This window comes from Cnephaeus nilssonii (assembly GCF_951640355.1).
Source record: "Cnephaeus nilssonii genome assembly, chromosome: 12".
In the NCBI taxonomy this organism is placed as follows: domain Eukaryota; kingdom Metazoa; phylum Chordata; class Mammalia; order Chiroptera; family Vespertilionidae; genus Cnephaeus; species Cnephaeus nilssonii.
The window spans coordinates 59,415,809-59,435,306 of NC_137083.1; the positions used below are offsets into that span (position 1 = coordinate 59,415,809).

Genomic DNA, 19,498 nt, shown 5'->3' on the forward strand with positions numbered 1-19,498 from the left:
CCTCTCCCAAGGGTTGGTGTTGAGCCCTGACCTGCACCTGCTCCAGCTCTGAAACGAGGGCTCCTGGACCTGCTGTAATTTGGTTGTGGGCAGCGATGTTCTGAGAGCCAGCAGAGCAGATGGCACCCAAAGGGCTGGCTCCTCCAAAGGCCAGGGAGCAGATGCCGAAGTGGGTTCAGATAAAGTCAGGAAAGAATCCATGGGTCGTGGGAGGAGCACTAGACAGGGAGTCCAGGGACCTGAGCTTAAGCCCACCCCACCTTGGCCTCACTATGCGACCTCTAGCAAGTCATTCGTTTCTCTGGATCTCAACTCCCTTGTCTCTAAAATCAGGGATTGGGGATCATTAAACTGGATTACCTCTTTCAGATAAAAAAAAAATCTAGATTTTTCTCTGATGATTGGATCTGTGCAGGCAATTTGAGATGAACCATCCGGACTCCTCAGCACTCTAATTGAGATGGTACATAGGTACCATCTCGCCATCATAATCCTAATCCCTTTACTCTTACTTAAATCTCATCAACAACAATGATCATTTATTCAGCACTTATGTATGCCAGGTGCTTTCCAGTCAGTGGTGCTTTTAGAGGTAAACAGCAGGGCCCACCTGATGGGTATTACCTGCCAGGTTCTGCCCTGTGGGTCCCAGGGGCTTTGCTTTTCACCTACAGAGCCGCCAGGGAGGTACTCCTGGCTGATGTCCTGGATTTCTGTGTTTGGGGATTTATCTGAAATAAAACAGGCTTCCAAGTACTCTGTATGCTGGGCTCTGGAATTGCATGTTGCTAGAAAGACACAGTGATACAAACCTGGGTTTGAATTCAAACTCTGTCACTTATTAGCCATATGCCTTTGCAGAGCTGAAGGTTCCTCACCTGAGAAGCAGGTAAAATAGTATGGAGCCCAGTGAAGAGCTGTGATGCTAAAGGAGGTGAGGTAGTCCACGTGCCAGCATTGGCCTGGGGCCTGGGGTGTGGCAAATGGTAGTGACATTCTTCCTTGCTTCCAGCCTCTCTTTCTGCCAGTCCTCGACCTTCCACTGTGTGCCAGGTGCTGGTCTGGGGCTATGGACACACTAGTGAGCAAGGCAGGCCTCCCTGCCTCAGGGAGCCCACAGCTCTCAGCTCCAAGCTCAGTTCCTTCTGCAGAGACTAAATGGAGAGGAGTGTGGAGTCTCCTTTCTGGGGGCCTTTGCTCTTTCCTTTAAGTGTCTTTACTTAATTCCATGCACTTCAGCCTCAGCCTTGCAGGGATTCCCAACAAAGCTCGTGGCTCTCTCTTTCCAGCCCTGTTTCTATCTGATTCTCAGGAAGCGGGTTCTCCAGACAGACCCTTCCCGGCATACATCCTGTTTGATATGCTATGCTGGCCCCTCCCCAGGGAGGCCTTTCCCTTCCAGCTCTGCATGTCCTTTCCAAGTTCATGGCTCAGCCCAAATGTCACCCCCTCCCCAAGGCCTCCTACAGCCTTCTCCATGCTCCTTCACTCCACGATAGAAGTCACTTTCTTCATGCAAACTGCCGAAGCACTCTGTGGTCTGCCACTTAGCTCTTCACTGTCTGAGTCATTCCGGTTCCTGGGGTGGGTGCCCGGTCCAGCCTCAGCCGTCCTTGGATTCCATGGTGTCTGGGATGTCTCACGGTGCCCTGAGCAAGCATCTTCCACATGGAGAGGATGAATGAAGGCCCTCGACGTGCAGGACTGCTGTCAGTTGTGGGGTACACCATCTGCCAGAGTCCTCCTCTGATACTTCCTGGGGAAGACCTGTGTTTTCATTGGGAGTTGAGCTAACAATGTCAAGCCTGCCTTCTTTGTTCTCTCGGTTTCCATCTAACCTCATGCTCTTTCTTTGCTGGAGGGGTTTCTGTTGCTCAACAGTTACCTCTTCCTGTGACCTTATTTTTGACATGTTTGGGTGTGAATAACACAAATGCCACAAACGGAGACACCCCCCAAATACGATGTAGGCCATTCCTGCCCCGATTTCTCCCCAACTGTAAGCAATATGAAGCTGTCCTCTGGGCTCACATGCAGAAAGCATCTCGGTAGGCATCAACGGGACCAATAGGATGGATAGCTGTTTTGTCCCATGGGGAGTTATTTATTTATATCCCTCCCGCCCACTTCTTAAAGCATTTGTCCACTCCCTTTAATGAGAACCTTTCAGAGGAGGGCCCACTGTGGGAGGCAGCCAAGATTTGCCTCATTAAAAGGACATTGAGGCTCAGAGCCGGGCAGTGTATCCAGAGGACCTGGTTACTGCCGCAATGAGAAGGGTTTTTCATTTGGGCTTATGCACCGTCCATCCAGCAGGTTGTGGGGGAGGGACACAGGAGCAGCTTCCCCTGCAGCAGGTGCAGACCTGGAGGGCCAGGCGGCAATGGACAATGTTGTTTGAACTATTGTGCTGTGAATAAAAGGAACCAGGGTACATCCCCATCTGTGTCTGGCTAACCTGAGATGGTTTGGTAGTGAAGATGAGAATCTGCCATGGACTTGTACAGCCAGGTTTGAATCTACCTCTACCACTTTTAGCTTGGCCAGTTACATAACCTTTCCAAGCTATAAAGTGGGAATAACAATACCACTAACTTTAGAGGTCTCCGAGTCAGGGTCCTGGCAAGAAACAGTACATGCAAACTCACTCGCTCGTAAAAAGATTAATACAGGGGCTCTTGGCAAAAGTGTGGCTCTTAAGAGGCAGGACAGTGGTAGGGGTGGAAATAGTGAGGCCCCTATAGGACCAAACAGAGGTGGGCAGCAGGTGGTTCTCCGAACCTGGAGATAGAGTCTGGGTGGAGAGGCTGACCAGGGCACTGTGTGTGACCTGTGGACAAGGGTCACAGCCAGTGCATGCAGCCCACCTCCGCTCCTCCAGTCCCCTCCCCTTTCCTCCAGCCTTCTGCCCTGCTCCCCGCTGGCTGCACCTTGCAGGTCCAAGGGCAAGGAGACCATGGATGTACCTCCATGCAGATCAGCCTCCCGGGTGCAGAGGATCTGGAGGGTAGATGGAAGATCCCAGCACCGAGAGTTTTGTTAAGTTGAAGTTGAAGATTAAGATTTGTCTCTGGAAGGTGCTGGACAGTTACGGTACAGTCAGGCACTCGGCAGTCAATGGCTGTTCATCATTATCATCACTATTATCATTGTTAGCTTCACTATTATTTTTACTATTATTGTTGCTGAAATGCCCTCCTGTGGCTGTTGTCACCAACTCTCGCTGTCCCACAGCCATGGCAACCATGTCCCTTGGCCTCTAGCTTCTCCCAGTACAGTTATCTATTTCAGCGTGAGCAGAGTACTTTGGGGACCCCCCTGGCAAGCTATGGGATGAAGCTGAGTTGCTGTCATTGTCATCCAGCATCACACCTTTCCTTTTCTTCACAGGGACCCTCCACTCCTGAGTCCTGGCCCGCCCAGGAGGACGCTTCACCAGTGCTACTGTGCCACGAGGACTCACGTCTGAAATGAGAGCCATGCCCTGGAACTGGACTTGCCTGCTGTCCCATCTCCTGATGGTGGGGATGGGCTCCTCCACTCTGCTGCCCCGGCAGCTGCCCCCACCATCCCAGAAGCGGTCTTTTGTCACATTTCGCGGGGAGCCAGCGGAGGGCTTCAACCACCTGGTGGTGGACAGGAGGACAGGGCACATTTACCTGGGCGCCGTGAACCGGATCTACAAGCTCTCCAGCGACCTGAAGGTCTTGGTGACCCACCAGACAGGGCCGGACGAGGACAATCCCAATTGTTACCCACCCCGCATCGTCCAGACGTGCAATGAGCCGCTGACCACCACCAACAATGTCAACAAGATGCTCCTGATAGACTACAAGGAGAACAGGCTGATTGCGTGCGGGAGCCTGTATCAAGGCATCTGCAAGCTCCTGCGGCTGGAGGACCTCTTCAAGCTGGGGGAGCCTTTCCACAAGAAGGAGCACTACCTGTCGGGGGTCAACGAGAGCGGCTCTGTCTTTGGAGTGATCGTCTCCTACAGCAACCTGGACGACAAGCTCTTCATTGCCACGGCAGTGGACGGGAAGCCAGAGTATTTCCCCACCATCTCCAGCCGGAAGTTGACTAAGAACTCAGAAGCGGACGGCATGTTCGCATATGTCTTCCACGATGAGTTTGTGGCCTCGATGATTAAGATCCCTTCGGACACCTTCACCGTCATCCCCGACTTTGACATCTACTACGTCTATGGCTTCAGCAGTGGCAACTTTGTCTACTTTTTGACCCTTCAGCCTGAGATGGTGTCTCCCCCAGGCTCCACCACAAAGGAGCAGGTTTATACATCCAAGCTCGTGAGGCTCTGCAAGGAGGACACCGCCTTCAACTCCTATGTGGAGGTGCCCATTGGCTGTGAGCGCAGCGGGGTGGAGTACCGCTTGCTTCAGGCTGCCTACCTGTCCAAAGCCGGGGCCGTGCTCGCCCAGACCCTTGGAGTCCATCCAGAGGACGACCTCCTCTTCACTGTCTTCTCCAAGGGCCAGAAGAGGAAAATGAAATCCCTGGATGAGTCAGCCCTCTGCATCTTCATCTTGAAGCAGATCAATGACCGCATTAAGGAGCGGCTTCAGTCCTGCTACCGGGGCGAGGGCACGCTGGACCTGGCCTGGCTCAAGGTGAAGGACATCCCCTGCAGCAGCGCGGTGAGTCAAGGGAGGGCCTGTGGGCTGGGATGATGAGGTGAGGAGGGAGGACCCTAGCCTATGGCCTTTGAGGGGTCTGAATCATCCATGCCATTTAGCAGATGGGACAGATAGATCCCATCTCTGCGTCTCACTGGACTCAGATCCTCACCAGCTCAAGCATGCTGTGACTATGCAACTGAGCTTATAAAAGTCAGAGCTGGAGTTAAGATGTAGATTTCCCATCAGGGCACTTTTCTCTACTCCATATTGGCTTACTGGCTATTGGAGGGAGTGCTAGGGATAGGCGGGGATTATGTTACTTACATGTCACATGCACCAGGCATGGTTGAAGGCCAGTTATCATGTACTGTAGGACAAGGTGTGTGCCCACTTTCTTACCAACCACAACAGTGAATCACTTTCCTGGGAGCTGGGAATAAACCATTACTGGGAGCAACGGTGTCCGTCATTCTGCATTTGAGATAGATGGGGAATTTCAGGGGAGCTATGGTCTCAGCCCCTGGCACATCTTTAGAAAATGAACAATGAGAGCAGAGTAGGGTTGAGAGTCCAGCGAACATACTGTAGAGGGAAGGCAGGACTTGCTGAGAAAACTGTATTTGTTAAGTGTCTTCAGTGCCCACAGCTCCACAAAAGAGACTACAAAGTCAGGGGGAAGCTCAGGAAGAGCTCCGAGTGACAGTTGTGCTGGGGGAACTGACGGAAGGGCGAAGGGAGGGTTGGTATAGGAGGCCGTCCCAGGGCCTGTGGGCCTGAGGGACAGACTGTACCTCAGGCTGCTGCCTTGCTGGTGATACAGGGGCAACTGGTGACACAGCCTCACCCACTTGTGACCCAACGCTTGTGACTTTCTGTGGCTCGACTTCTGTTCACCTTCCCAATGGTCCAATGTTTTTCTAAATCATTCTTCAACTGAGTTGGATGGCTCAGCTATTGACATCACCTATGCCCCATATCACTCTCCTTTCCATTTTTCTTTTTATGGTCCCATTAAAAAGTTATGAACCTAGTTGGAGAAAATCTATCCTGTAATCTTAATGAGGAAAGGAAAGTTCACCCATCAGGTGGAAGTGTGCGTTTGCATCGATGTGATCCTGATGTCTAGTCAAACCGTGGTGGAATTCCATATTAGGAAATGCATTTGGGTTTATGTAAAAGTTAAGCTTCCCTTCATACCACTTTGCAAGCTGATCTCGGAGGGCACTGGCACCCACTCCACCCAGCATGCTTCTCTAGTCACTGGGATTTGGGGTGGGGTAGAGGAGAGGGAGGAGAAAGGAAGAACTCAGCAAAATTTGGTCTTCGGTGCCCTAATCTTTAGGCTTAGACTGCTTTCCAGTGGTGAGTTTTCCAGGTGCCTGCACTGAAACTAAAAGATGCCATTCCTTCTCGGAGGCCCTGAAATCCAGGACACCCCTGGTGTCACAAAGGAAATGGGAGAGGTACTATGGGCCAAAGAAGGCAGCAACAATTGACTGTCATTGCCAGCCCAGATAATCGAGGGGACCCTTCTGTATCTGCTGAGCCCTAGCAGGTGACATATCCTTTGGAGTCTCTGGTTTGGGGCAGTAGCTAACCCACTCAGGAGAGTCTATAAAATAGGCTTATGAACTTGGGGGCCATGGACTGCTCCCAAATGAAGGCAATGAATGACAGTCCAGATGCTGGGCTGTGTATAAGTTTATTACACACTCAAACATAGTTCCCGGGAGTTGCATTAGAATGTTGGCATGGACACAGCTCTTAGAGATCCTATGGTCTAAACCAGGCGTCCTCAAACTATGGCCCGCAGGCCACATGCGGGTGTTTTTGCTGTTTTGTTTTTTTACTTCAAAATAAGATATGTGCAGTGTGCATAAGAATTTGTTCATAGTTTTTTTTAAACTATAGTCCGGCCCTCCAACGGTCTGAGGGACAGTGAACTGGCCCCCTGTTTAAAAAGTTTGAGGACCCCTCGTCTAAACTTTCATTCCAAGGCCCAACCAAGTGAATGAATTGTCCAAGGTCATACATCTTGCGGGGGAATGGCAGACCCTTGAGGATAATCCTCTTTCCTCTCTTAGCACCACATGTGCACATATCCATATGGACACATGTGTACAAACATTTATTGTATGAGGGTATACAATAAATACCCTCATAAGCATGCACACATATGTCTTAGGTTAGAAAATGGTACGTTTATGCTGTGTGCTTACTAAACTAGTTCTTTTGAGGTCAGAGGGGTTGGCTATTTTTTTTGTAGACGTTCGTTTGTAAAGCACTTGCTTAAACTGTCATTTGGGGAGTAAAACCAGCTGCAGGGGTCAGCCTGGCTGCCCACGGGCAGGAGTGTGCCCCACCCTTGCTCCCTGCCACAATATAAAAAGTCAAGTTCATCATGGATGTCTGCAGAGCTGCAGGTCCCAACACCGCGTAGTGGCCTTGGAGAGAACAGAGGGAAACAGCTTTGCAAGACAGACTAATGCCAGGACTGGAGTAATGGAGCCAGATAACAGGCTTTTGATTTTTCTTCGGCTTTAATTAGCCCTTTCAAGTTAGAGGCAAGTTCAGGGCTGAGAGCAGAAAGGAGGAGGCCAGAAACTGCGCACAGGGCTGGGCTGTCTCCCCAGCCAGTCTGAAAGGTCACGCCGGCTTTTAACGCGCAGTATCAGTTTCTTTTGATTCGGCCGATCCTCAGGTTACTTTGCTCTGGAGCTCTCAGCTGCAATTCATTTGGCCTCAGCTCAGACCACACATGTTTCACGTGCCACCAGCCAGGACAGGCTCCCCAGCGTCCCACTGAGGAACCCTTGTCGGCACACTGTTGGCAAACAGCCTTTCCTCCACCCATCCCCGCAGCTGTTAGTCCCTCCTCTTTTCCCCTCCTGCCTGGAGGCAGGGATGGATCAGGTGGACTCTGGAGTTTCTTTGTCTCCCAGTCCAAGATTCCCTTGAGGCTTGCAAAATGGAACCCATCTCAGATGGCCTCCTCCTGTGGCGGGTCAGCAGTAGGAAAATGGTCTAGGACAGTGGTCGGCAAACTCATTAGTCAACAGAGCCAAATATCAACAGTACAATGATTGAAATTTCTTTTGAGAGCCAATTTTTTAAAGTTAAACTTCTTCTAACGCCACTTCTTCAATATAGACTCACCCAGGCCGTGGTATTTTGTGGAAGAGCCACACTCAAGGGGCCAAAGAGCTGCAATTGGCTTGCGAGCCGCAGTTTGCCGACCACGGGCCTAGGAGGTTGGATTTAGGACTTGTGTTTTGCAGGGTCGGGGTCTCCTATGGGATTTATCATAGTCACATCTCAGAGCTTGCAAAGGGGGTGTGAGTAGTGGTTTGTTTCCTCCCCACCCCCCTCCCTGTGCTCCTGTTGTTAGCATTCCCTAAGCTAGAATGTGTACCCTGGGATGTCCTTCAGGCTCTTCTGATCCCTCCCATTTCCTGGGACCCACACTCCTTCCCCTGAAATCATGCCTCCAAAACTCAGAGCAGGGAGCAGTGTAAGCTCTGGGCCCCCTCAACCCCTCACTAGGTCTCCACTGCCCTTTGATTATGTTCAGGGCTGATGGGTGGAGCTGGGAGAGAATACCTGTGTGACTGGGCATTCTTGGAGCTGTGTGGTGGGCCACAGCCTGGGGACCTGGCGGGGGAGAAGCCATGGACTGTGAGGCTGGAGCCTCGTTCTGCAGGTGCCCAGAGAGTTCCCTGTTTGTATTGCAGGTGAATCAGGAAAGCTGGCTGAGCCCACCTCAGAGTTAAGGGCAGGGCCTCCTCGTGGGACTGTCACTTTGAATGTCAGTGCCTGCTGCCAAAGCAAATCCCTGAGTGGGCGTTGGGTGTAGAGGCTGGGAAAGCGTCCCCGTGTTTCTCGGTCCTGTAGGGGACCATTGGGGTGAGGAGCCCATACATAGCCTGTAGCTTCTGTCAAGTGCAGGACCCTAAACAGGCCAAGGTGACAGCTCCCAGAGCTTTCTTGGGACCTCTGACACCCCTGACCTGGCAGCCAGGCTGGGCCAAGGTTATTGCTTACTACGTGGGCCACGTGGCTGGGCATCCCAAAGTCCCCCAGGCATGGCTATCTGTTCCTCCTCGACCTTTCTCCAGCCTTCTGGGATAACCTCACAGAAAACCAGCCTCAGTCTCCAAATGGGTGAATGAATGGATGAGGGGATGAAGCATTTATTAGGCCTTTGGCCATGTACTCATAGCTGGTGGATGCCAAGAATCATGAAATGATATTGATCTCCAGGGGCCCAAGAGTCCAAGACTGAGATGCACCCAAGCAGGTTGTCATGGTCTATGTGATGGGAATAATGACCGTGGTCCTGGGAGTAAGTGATTTTCGTGCAGTTGAGGCTGGATGATGCAGTAATCAGCTTCTTAATCTTCCCCTCAAGACTTGAACTTAGAGTGACCTTCCAACCGAAAATGTAGGTCTTTGGGGGCAGAAACTCTTATCCAGAATCTTCGCCTCACACCTGCCAAGCCCAGTAAGTGGGAGCAGAGAGCGGCAGCCTGATAATCCCACTGCAGGAGTGTGCATGGTGCTTGACGTTTACAAAGGGGTTCATCGCCTCCTTCATCCTCTCAGCAGTGCTCGGGATGGTAGAAAGGGCGCCTTCCTGTCCAGTTGAGGAAATGGAGCAACAGAGAAGTCACGTCCTTCTCTCACGGTCATGTAATTGGTAGACTAGACCCTGCTGTCCATTCTAATTCTCAGCCGCTGCTTTTCCACCGGTGTTTCTCAGTGGTGTGCTGGTGGCACCCGGGGTGGGGCAGTTCACTGTCTGGGCATCGCAGGACATTTACAACCCTGGCACTAGAGCATTAAGTGCTTATGGGACTCCCCACACTGCAAGAACCAGAAGAGCCTCTCGCCTTTCTAATGGTGGGAAACCACTGTGAGGCCGAGTGCCTGTCTGACTTTGGGGGTTGCCTGTCAGCCCAGCCAGTCCCACCAGGTGCACAGAGGCACAGGGGCTGAGCTCTTTGTGCTGATCCCCAAGCTCAAGTTCATGCCCGACAGTGAGGACTAGTGAAGGAGAAGAACCCCATTCATGGGTGCTCTGACTCTTATATTTATTGTTTCTCAGGCACAGTGGCCCTGGGAGGGGACAAGGTCATTCTCCTGGACTCAGGCTGGCCCCCCATCCCAGCCTGGACGGTCACTCAGGTTCGTCTGGCGCCTGGGATCCTGAAACTCCACGAGAGTGAGCATCCGGAATGGGCAGACGGTCATCCCAGGCTCCGGGTGCTGGTCTCTGCCAGTCTGCTTGGGGTGTTTTCTTTCCCTGTCAGCAGGAAGGGCAGCTCTGAGTAGATGGGTGTATCCTGTTGTTTATGGCTCTGAGCAAGGTTTCTCTTTCTGCTCAGCCACAGGCCTGTCACAGACCGGGAACTCCCCCTCCTGCTGCCCCAGGCCTTTCTATCTCCACTGCATTGGCCACACGCGCGTGCATGTGTGCGCGTGCACATACACATGCACACACACACACACATTGTGGCACACTAAACATGCATGCCCTATTTCATGCTCAAGTCCCTATGAGAGCACATATCACCAAGCTCCTCTCACATCAGCCCAAGCACTTACCCCTCACAGCCCACTGACCCCTGTACTCCTGACTTCCAGTTTAGCATTTGGGGGGCTACCTTATCACAGCGTGACGCTTTAGAGCTGGGGTCCTCAAACTTTTTAAACAGGGGGCCAGTTCACTGTCCCTCAGACCGTTGGAGGGCCGGACTATAGTTTAAAAAAAACTATGAACAAATTCCTATGCACACTGAACATATCTTATTTTGAAGTAAAAAAACAAAACGGCAAAAACACCCACATGTGGCTCGCGGACCGTAGTTTGAGGACACCTGCTTTAGAGAATCAAGTCTTTCCCCTCTCTCCTGGATATGGCTTCTGTCCCAGGTATTCAGGCGAAAAGCACACCCACCTCCTGTTTGGCCATCAGGATTTGCAGTGAAAGTCACTGCCAGTCAAGTACGCATGGTGCTTTGGGGTACAGGATGGTGGCTGCACCCTGGGTGGTATCCTGGGCCGAATGAGAGGAAGGGGCTTGAGGTTGGCCTCCTCGACTGGATGTGTCCTCCCATGATGCCACCCTGGAGCCCATCGGGTCATCAGGGAGAGTGTCAAGACCCAGGAATCCCATATGCAGAATGCTAGCACAGAGAACTGCCAAGAGACCACAGTGTGGGGTATACCGAGTGGCGGGTCAGGATGTGGGCCATGCAGTGCTGTGACCTAATGCCGAGGTATCTACTTCATCAACCCTGACATGGGAGTGTGCACACCTACAACACACTCATGTGTGTACACACATTCTGTCTGTCTGGATACCGACTCAGTTTCTCATGGTGTCTGTCTTCCCTCTCCTTTCTGTCTGTCTGCTGTGTCTCACTGTCTCACTTACACTCACACTCTGTGTACTCTCATCTTGTAGACTCCCTCTAGCTCTCTCTGTCTGTAATTTATTCTCCCTCACACCCCCACATCACATGCAGCAGCTAATACAGGAGATCTCTCTCCCACTTGCACACATGTATGTGCAAACACCCCACACAGTGTGCGATCTCTCCCCAAATTGGCAGTTGAGCTTCTCATTCAATCAGCAACAGTCTAGAATTGCATTTCTGGACCTTTCCTTCAATTCCAGCCATCTTCACAGGGTGGCGTCTTGGCCTGGATCCTGGTCTGAGAGTTTGGACCTTGGGTCTGAGCCAGTCCCAGCCCCTGAGATGTCACTGGGCTGGGAGCAGCTTCCCCTTTGCTTTGAATTACACGTCATTTTCAAGAAGGAGATGATACAATGATATCCCCTTTCATAAAGTGTGCCGAGACTCCTATGGAAAGAGAAATACATGGACATTCAGAAATAATGATAGACACCGAGCACCTTCTATCTGTAGGACACTTAAACAGCTTCGTAGCACCATCTGCATATTCCCCTTTGGTTATAATAGGCACAGGATGGGATAGAAAGGGACTTACTAATATTGTTGTGATTTCACACTTATATCTTTTCTCCACTGGTATCTGATTTAGAGATATTTGGGCTGTGCCTCACCCAGATGTTATGCTTAGTATCTCAGGCCTGGAATGTGCCCATTTGCCACCCTTCCCATCAGGCACATGTGGTGATGCCAAGCTGAGGCATTTGAAGGAGAGGACACATTTCAGGCCTGACTCTTCCTGCTGTTGCCGTTAGCATCCCTTCGTTTTTGCAAGACAGAAGGGAATGACCAGACGTGGGCTCAGGGCACTTGCTTCTTTTCATTAACAAAGTTAGTGGAGAGGGGAAAAAGACAGTGTAGGGAGTTGTCCCTTTGGACACTCAATTTACATCCCCCGCCCCTAGTGGATGGGCCCCACATGCCATCCACACATGAGAACAGCCACATCTTTCCCTGGTCTGGGTGTCATTACTGTGTCTCTGTCAGTGTTCCAAAATATAATGGGATTTGTTCAGCTGATTTATCCCACAGGCAGGCAGCATTATCCAGACTCACACACGGGCCTGAGGAGCAAGAGGGGAAGATGCTCGGCGACGAGAGTGGGGCTAATAAAATTTATTCGCACTAACAAGGGAATGACCTACCCCATAATTCAGCCTGGCGAGCAGGCCAGTGCTTCCCAGCGCCTGCCAGAAAACACACAAACTCAATCATCGTGGCATGCCCCACTCCAATTACAGGCCTAGTGGCGGCCGAGGTTGTCTGCAGGAGACTGGGAGGGGAGTGGGAACTTGGGACTGATGGGCTGTGTGGGATTTCTTTGCCCTTGACAGGTGGTCACTGGGGACCACGGAAGCTCAGGTACCAAAGGAAAAGGGCAGCACCCAAGTGGGATTTACTTGGTACTATTCCCAATGCCTTCTCTGGTAGTGCCCATGGTCCAGGCTTGGCCACTGGACTAGTTCCAGCGTGGCGACCATGCGCAGAACTGGGCTAGTGGAGTTGGGTCCCGATGCTCTTGCTTGGCCAGCCTACTGCACTGGTCATGGTGGCATGGCCCACTCTGCTCATCAGAGTGGGGAATATGGGGCTCTCATCAGCTGAGCTGATGAGGACGAGAAGGTCATGGGATCAACCCCGGGATTCTGAGTTGGAGCTGCTTTGTGACCGCTCTGCTCAGCAGCTCCTGCAGGGGGGTGGGGGTGGGGTATCCCCTCAGCTCACTGTTGGTTACAGACAGGCCTGCAGAGAGTGTGCTTGGTAAATGCCCCTCCCCTGGGTAAACAGCTCAACTTATGGCATTAGTTTCCTGTTAGAAGGCTAGGTTGTTATTGTGATGAGTGAAAGGCCACTTAGGTATCTGTTGGGATTGGGCCACAAACAGTTTCAAAACACATAGAATTGCCAAAATGAGTATGCAAATAAGGGTTGCTTTTAGCAAATCACTTTCATTGTTCAATGGGTAGTTAAATGCATTACTTCAGTGGCTGTTTGCCTCAGAATACACACACACACACACACACACACACACACACACACACACACACACACACACAAAGCTCTTAAAGCACCATGACCTTCTGTATGTAGGTTTCGGCCATATTTGTGATGCTTAGAAACCAGGCACGGGGCTCTTGGGAATGTTGGGGTCATTTGTTGGGTTGCTTTCTGTCCCTGAGACACTTTTCATGAAGCCCCTTCAGGAGTGTGTGTCTAGGCTATTGTGGCTGTGCTTTGCTGGCTTCCCCTCTCTTTCTCTGTACACATTTATTTTCCTACAATCTCATTGAAAAGGATGCAATGAGAATCCTCCTGAGATAATGTGTTAGTAACGAAGTAGGGGAGGCCTCATTCCTGTGTTCCACATCCGTGGCTGTGCTCACAGCTGGGTGCAGGGCCAACTGGCACCTGTCACAGGACCTCCCCAGCTCTCAGGAAAGTTCAAACTGTGGGGTCAGCGTGGTCCATGGGCAGACCTTTGGGGAGGGTGGGGGCTCATAAAAGGGAAAGGGAGGTTTATGCAGAGCAGTAAAGCCATTAGGGGACCATATAGTTTGATTTTATTTCTTTCTTTGCTACAGAAACTAGCACTCAAGCACATGGGACTGTTTTATGAAGTAAGCAGCTTTTGATGAGAACCTCCTCCCCAAGATGTTCCTGCCTCTCTGAGGCCTCTCTCTACTGACCTCTTCCCCTGGAGGGTCACCTGTGTGCATCAGGCCTCCTGCATTCATGAACACCTAGGGGTCAGCAGTCATGTTTGAGATGTGGCCCCAATAAGTGGGCGATCATTATCTCCCTGTTCTGCAGAGCTTACAACTGGAGTCTGTGTAGAGACATGAGCTACCACCGCTGATCTGATTAGTATCTCTGTTTAGAGGAAAATCCTACTGAGTTCCCATTTCCAGCGGAGGTCTGCGATGGTCAGCTCCTGTGTGTGTGTGTGTGTGTGTGTGTGTGTGTGTGTGTGAAGTGTGATTAATTAATGGGAGAAATTGAGGGCTGCTGAGCATGAAGAATCTAAAGACCTTCTCTTGTCCACGTCAGCAGGTGCCTTGTGGGCTTCCCTCCTCTTTATTCTCCTAACTTGTATTTCTTTTCAAAGCTTCATCTCTCACTTTTGGGACAGATAGGTCCAGGAAGGGAGGAAGGAAGGCCAGCTCTCACGATTGCCCCCGAGGGCCTCCTGGGAAGGGGAGAGTTAGTTCCTTCCAGAGGTCACGGAGGTCAAGCACTCCCCTTGGACGGCTGGGGAAGAAGTGGAGGCCTGACTCTTTTGTGCAGTCTCTGATCCTGAGAATGGGTTCCCCTGATGCTGGAATAGGTTTCTTTGGGGCCACCCTCTTACAACCCCAGTGGAATCCCCTTCATAAGATCAGTTTTTCCTTCTGGACTGGGAATTTGGGGTTCTGGTACTTATTTTCTCATAACTTGAGTTTCTGAGCAGGTGAGGGGGACATCATTTCACTCTCTAGGCCTCAGTTTCCTCTTCTGTAAATAGGCTGTTGAGTTCTAAGATCCTGAGCCATTTTCCTTCTGGGAAATAACATGATGGGTGAGAGAGTGGCCATGTACTGTAGTGGGCAGAGCGCTCAGAAGTGTGCCCACAGAGCCCCGCTGCTCCCCAGGCGGTGGGGGGCCACGCCCTCTGTACGCCCAGCACCGGGTCCGTCACTGATGTGTGTCTGATCTTGGCCCAGGTCTGTCTCCCAGACTAGGAAAAAGGAGAAACTGATGTATTTTATCTCTGTATTTTTGGGTCCTCACCTACTGCTTGGTGCTTAGTAGGTCTTTGTTTTAAACCAATTAATGAGAGAGGAACAGTAAATAGTGTTAACTTCATTTAGTGCCTCACTTACCCCTAATAGAAACAAGAGTTCCAGTAGCATTATAGACCAACAGTTTGATGGAAAAGGCCTAACTGAAGGCCCCACAGTGGGTGAGCTTGGGCCAGTCTCTGAGGCCTTCTTCCCCTGTGTAATGGTCTGGCCTTCCAGCTTTGGGGGTGGCTATGGGGTGCTGAGGACTCCTGTGCATGGGACTGGATGCTACTTTTGCCTTCAGGAAGGGCAGGATTGCTGGCTTGCTCCCCGATGGAAGGACTCCTCTCTGCTGGACCAGGAGCTTCCCATGAGCAATGGGAGGGCCAGGTCCAACTTCGAATTTTCTGTTCTGGGCTCAGAGACTGCTGCTGCTGGCCCAGAGCAGTTGGCAGCTGCCTCTCGGTTGGAGGAGTCACTGCATGATCTATACCCGCTGGCTCACCCGGTTGGTCTCCTGTGGATTAGTTTGGGATATTTGTAAATAGTGATGCCTGGGGTGTGAGGGGAAGCCTGTGGATGTGGAAGAGACTGTGTCCCAGAACTGAGCTAATTGGTCCACAGGGGGATGGACCTGGTGACCCCTAGCTCATTAGCACTGCGTTTGGACCACTGAGCTCTGGCCTACTTCTGACCTTTCCGTAATAAGGACTCACTATGGGTTTCTGCAAAGGTGGGACAACCAAGGTTGGGCTAAAACAGCTCCTCTTGGCAGGGGAGGGGCCATCAGGAACCAGCCCAGAGGCCATGCTAGCTGGGGTGAGACGTGATTTCAGGATCAGGTCTGCATGCTTCCTCATCACCCTTGGCCTTCAGGATGGAATGGCATGGTGTCAGGGTGATGGTGGTTTTTATGCGTGAGTCAGGGGGGCATAGGGTTAGGAGATGATGCAGAGGGCTCCAGAGGAGATGTCCCTGTGGCCCCCCAGGTCTGCCCCCTTCTTCCACCCTTCCCCAAGAATCTCTGCAGAGACCACCAGACACTTCTGGGGTTCTCAGGTGGCTGCTTTGTAGCTCCGCCCTGGAGCATGGGCGACTACTGGAGAAAGGATGCTGACAGCATTTAAAATCCCCTTTCCGTGGAGATGATAGAGCTTTTCAGAGTGCCAGTCTCTGCAGAGTGGGAGCAATTTCCCTGTAATTGGTAAAGTAACCGTAACTGCTCTGTCATTTGTATGTGGCGACACGTAATTGCACAGTAACCTTTGCCGCTGTGTGCAAGGGAAGCACGGTGAGCTATTAGATTGTAACTCGGAGTGCCAGCTCTGGCTCCCCATGCCACCTCCACCCCTACCCCTCAAGGAGGCCCTGGGGGAAGCTGCCATGGGCCTCTCCACATCCTGGTCCAGTGGGTCCTACTCCACAGTGGGAATGCTTGTCACCTGTCATTCTCTTCTTGGCATGGGCTTCGTGACCTCAGCTAGGAAGAGACCTCCATGGTGAACCAGACCAGTGCTTCTCCAATGTTAGCGTGCAGCAGAATCACTTGGGAGGGTGTTAAGATGCAGATCTCTGAGCCCCACCCCAGTGTTTCTGATCCAGTAGGTCTGAGTGGGGCCCGAGAATTTTCATTTCTAATGAATAGTGCTAAATCTTCTTGATCTTAGACCTTTCCTCTGCTCTTCCCTTCAACCTCATTGATCTGATAGCTCTTTAGGAAGTTCCACCTTTGCTATTTCATCTTGATAACATTAACTCCTTTCATCTTGATAACACCTCTCTGAGGTAGATGTGATGAATTACCCCAGATGCCAACTTGCCAAGGTTGTCTGAATTGTCTATGACAAACAGTAGTAAGTGTGAACACTCCCATAGCCCTTATGAAATGTCAGACATTGTCCTACATGTACTAAACCAGTGGTTGGCAAACTCAGTCAACAGAGCCAAATATCAACAGTACAACGATTGAAATTTCTTTTGAGAGCCAAATTTTTTAAACTTAAACTTCTAACGCCACTTATTCAAAATAGACTCACCCAGGCCATGGTATTTTGTGGAAGAGCCACACTCAAGGGGCCAAAGAGCCGCATGTGGCTTGCAAGCCGCAGTTTGCTGACCACGGTACTAAACCATTTAATCCTCACAGCAGTATATACTGGTATGACTATCTCCATTCTACCCATGAGAAACTGAGGCACAGAGAGCTTAAATAAGTTGCCCAAGGTCACAGAGCATTAAGTAGTAAAACTGGGATTCAAACCTGAGCATTTTGGTTCTAATTCCAAAGTGTTAGCCATTGTGAAAGTCAGGCTTTTATTTAGGCATCCATCCATCCATCCATCCATCCATCCATTTAACACATAAATTTTAACCTACTATGAACTTGCAACTAAGCTAAGGGTACAAAGATGCATAAAACATGGTACTTGTGCGCATGGACCCTGGAATCCAGTGGGTCATCAGTCTTAATTTACGACCCATGTATCCCATGAGGATATTTGTGGAAAGCAGATTTGGTATCCTCCTGATTGGGGTAGAGGGACCCTGGAGGGTGTGGCCCTACTATCTGTTCACAGGGCTGCCCAAGTAGGGACCACATATATTCCCATGAAACAGACCCTATTTCTTTCCTTTGTAAGAATGAAGCTGCTCTCTAATAAACAGTCATTATAACAGTGGCCACAGCTCACCCATGGGTATTTGTGGTGTGGTGGGAGGAACGGGTGCGATGTGGGCCTGCAGGCGAGGCTGGGCTCCTGCTTATAGCCGAGGTGAGTCCCTTCCTGGCTCCTCTAGCGGCTGCTCTAATCTTGCTGTTAATGGGGCCCAGGGGAGGGCTCAGCCAGGGCTGGAGCAGACACTATCCTCCCTGCTTGCCCAGGGTGCTCAGGAATCCCTGCCAGCCCTCACCTGTGGAAGCTTTCTCCAATTAGCCTTCCCTTCTAGGGCCCACATGTCCTGGCCTCTGCTCCCTATACCTTGACCTCCTTGGGTCTGTGGGCCCATGGGACCCTCTGCCTTCTCCTCCCAGTGCTGTCATTTTCCTGCAGCTGTAGCTCAGACCTGGCGGGCTGTGTCCGTGGAGAGCCGTGCTCTAGTCAGGAGGCACGTGAGGGCCAATTCCAGCTGCCATGAGACCCCTGTTCCGGGCAGGATTTCCATTGAAAAAAATGAGTGTGAAATACTAGCTTGCATTGATGACACACTTTCCTGTTTATCAGGTGCCTTCACACCTGTTATCGCACCTAGACCTCACAACGGTCCTGTCTTGCAATTTTATAGGCAAGGAAAATGAGAATCAGAGAACAGGAGAGGCCTGTGCCCAGTCGGTCAGTTGAGAAGCTGCTGAGCTGCTATGGAACCCGAGACCTATGTGCTTTCCACTACTTCAGGGCTAAAAACCCCTCCCCACTGCCACAGCTTTGAGGAAACAGTAAGACCACCTCATGCCACAGCTGGGGGACCTCAGCAGCCATGCAGATCTGGGCTGTGCCTGTCAAAGGCCCCAATCACCTTTTTACCGCCTGGCATAGGGGAGCCTGGGGAGAAAGCCACCATTGTCCCTGGAATGCAGTCCCCATGTTAGGAGCCCCAGCTGCAGTCTTTAGAACCTGGCGATGGCACCTGGAGGTAGGCAGTTGGGAGGGGATGACTGTCTGCTGCAGGTGAGGAGGCTGAGACCTGGCTCCTGGCGGGCCTCGAAGGGAGGTGTTATGAACTGAAGACGGCAGAGCCCGGGCTGCCAGGCTGACCGGCTGAGCTGTCCTCACTTCCTTCTGATGAAAACATCCCTCTCCCGGCCCCTTGCCATGCCGGTGCCACAGCAGCAGGAGCTCACAGGTCCCTGACTTCCTGCCTCTGAGCAACCAATGATTCAATGATGCAGGTGCTCAAATGCATACTGTCTTCTTGTAGGTGGTTGTTTATTTATTTGCTTGTGTCCTGCCCAGCCAAAGGGAAGAATGGTTTTCAGTAACCAACCACTCAGAAATGCAATCCTGGGCCAGTGAGGTACATGTTCGTGCCAAGGGTGGTGGGAGACTGTGAAACATGGGCTGCTTTGCTCCCTGACTCGGTTTCCCCCTGTGCAGAGCAAATAGTCATCCAGCCTCATCGATTTAGAAGATGGTCATGATGGGCAAGACACGTTTGCTGATGGCAGAGGTCCCTGCAGCCCAGTTTAGGGTTGAGAAAGTTGCGAATGAGCCCTCTTTATGAACCAGGAGCACACAAGGCCACGAGGGTTCCTAGCATGTACTCGGCTGCCCTTGCAATGTCAGGCAGCTCACTGCGGTGATCCAGCAGGGAGAGGACATTGTCTTCCCTCGGCCCAGGTTTTTCTTCCTCTTTTCTGCCCATCCCTGTCACTCTCCACCACTTTCTTGGTCCCCATTTTCTCATTTCAGGGAAGAACCATAAAGATCAGACTAGACCTTGAAAACTCGCTCCTAACTTTGATTCCTATAATTGTTGTTATTTTTTTGGAGGGGGAGGAGGTTGTGTTTGGTCTGGGGGTATTGGACCAGGCCATGCAAGAGAGACACAGGTGGTCCGAGGTGTGGGGCAGATGCCTGCAATGCACAGAGCTTGCTGGGCCTGCCCAGGCTCGCCCTCCCTGGTCTGA

General features: G+C 51.4%; 1 protein-coding gene across 1 annotated transcript in view; it reads left to right on the forward strand.

Annotated features, from left to right (window-relative positions):
• Positions 1 to 19,498, forward strand: part of PLXNA4 (plexin A4) — a 401,265-nt gene that overhangs the window by 57,793 nt on the left and 323,974 nt on the right. Inside the window, exon 2 of the mRNA XM_079785801.1 lies at positions 3,391 to 4,655. Within this exon, the coding sequence (XP_079641927.1) occupies positions 3,471 to 4,655 (1,185 nt within the window). The 5' untranslated portion in view covers positions 3,391 to 3,470. The remainder of the gene's footprint in view (positions 1 to 3,390; positions 4,656 to 19,498) is intronic.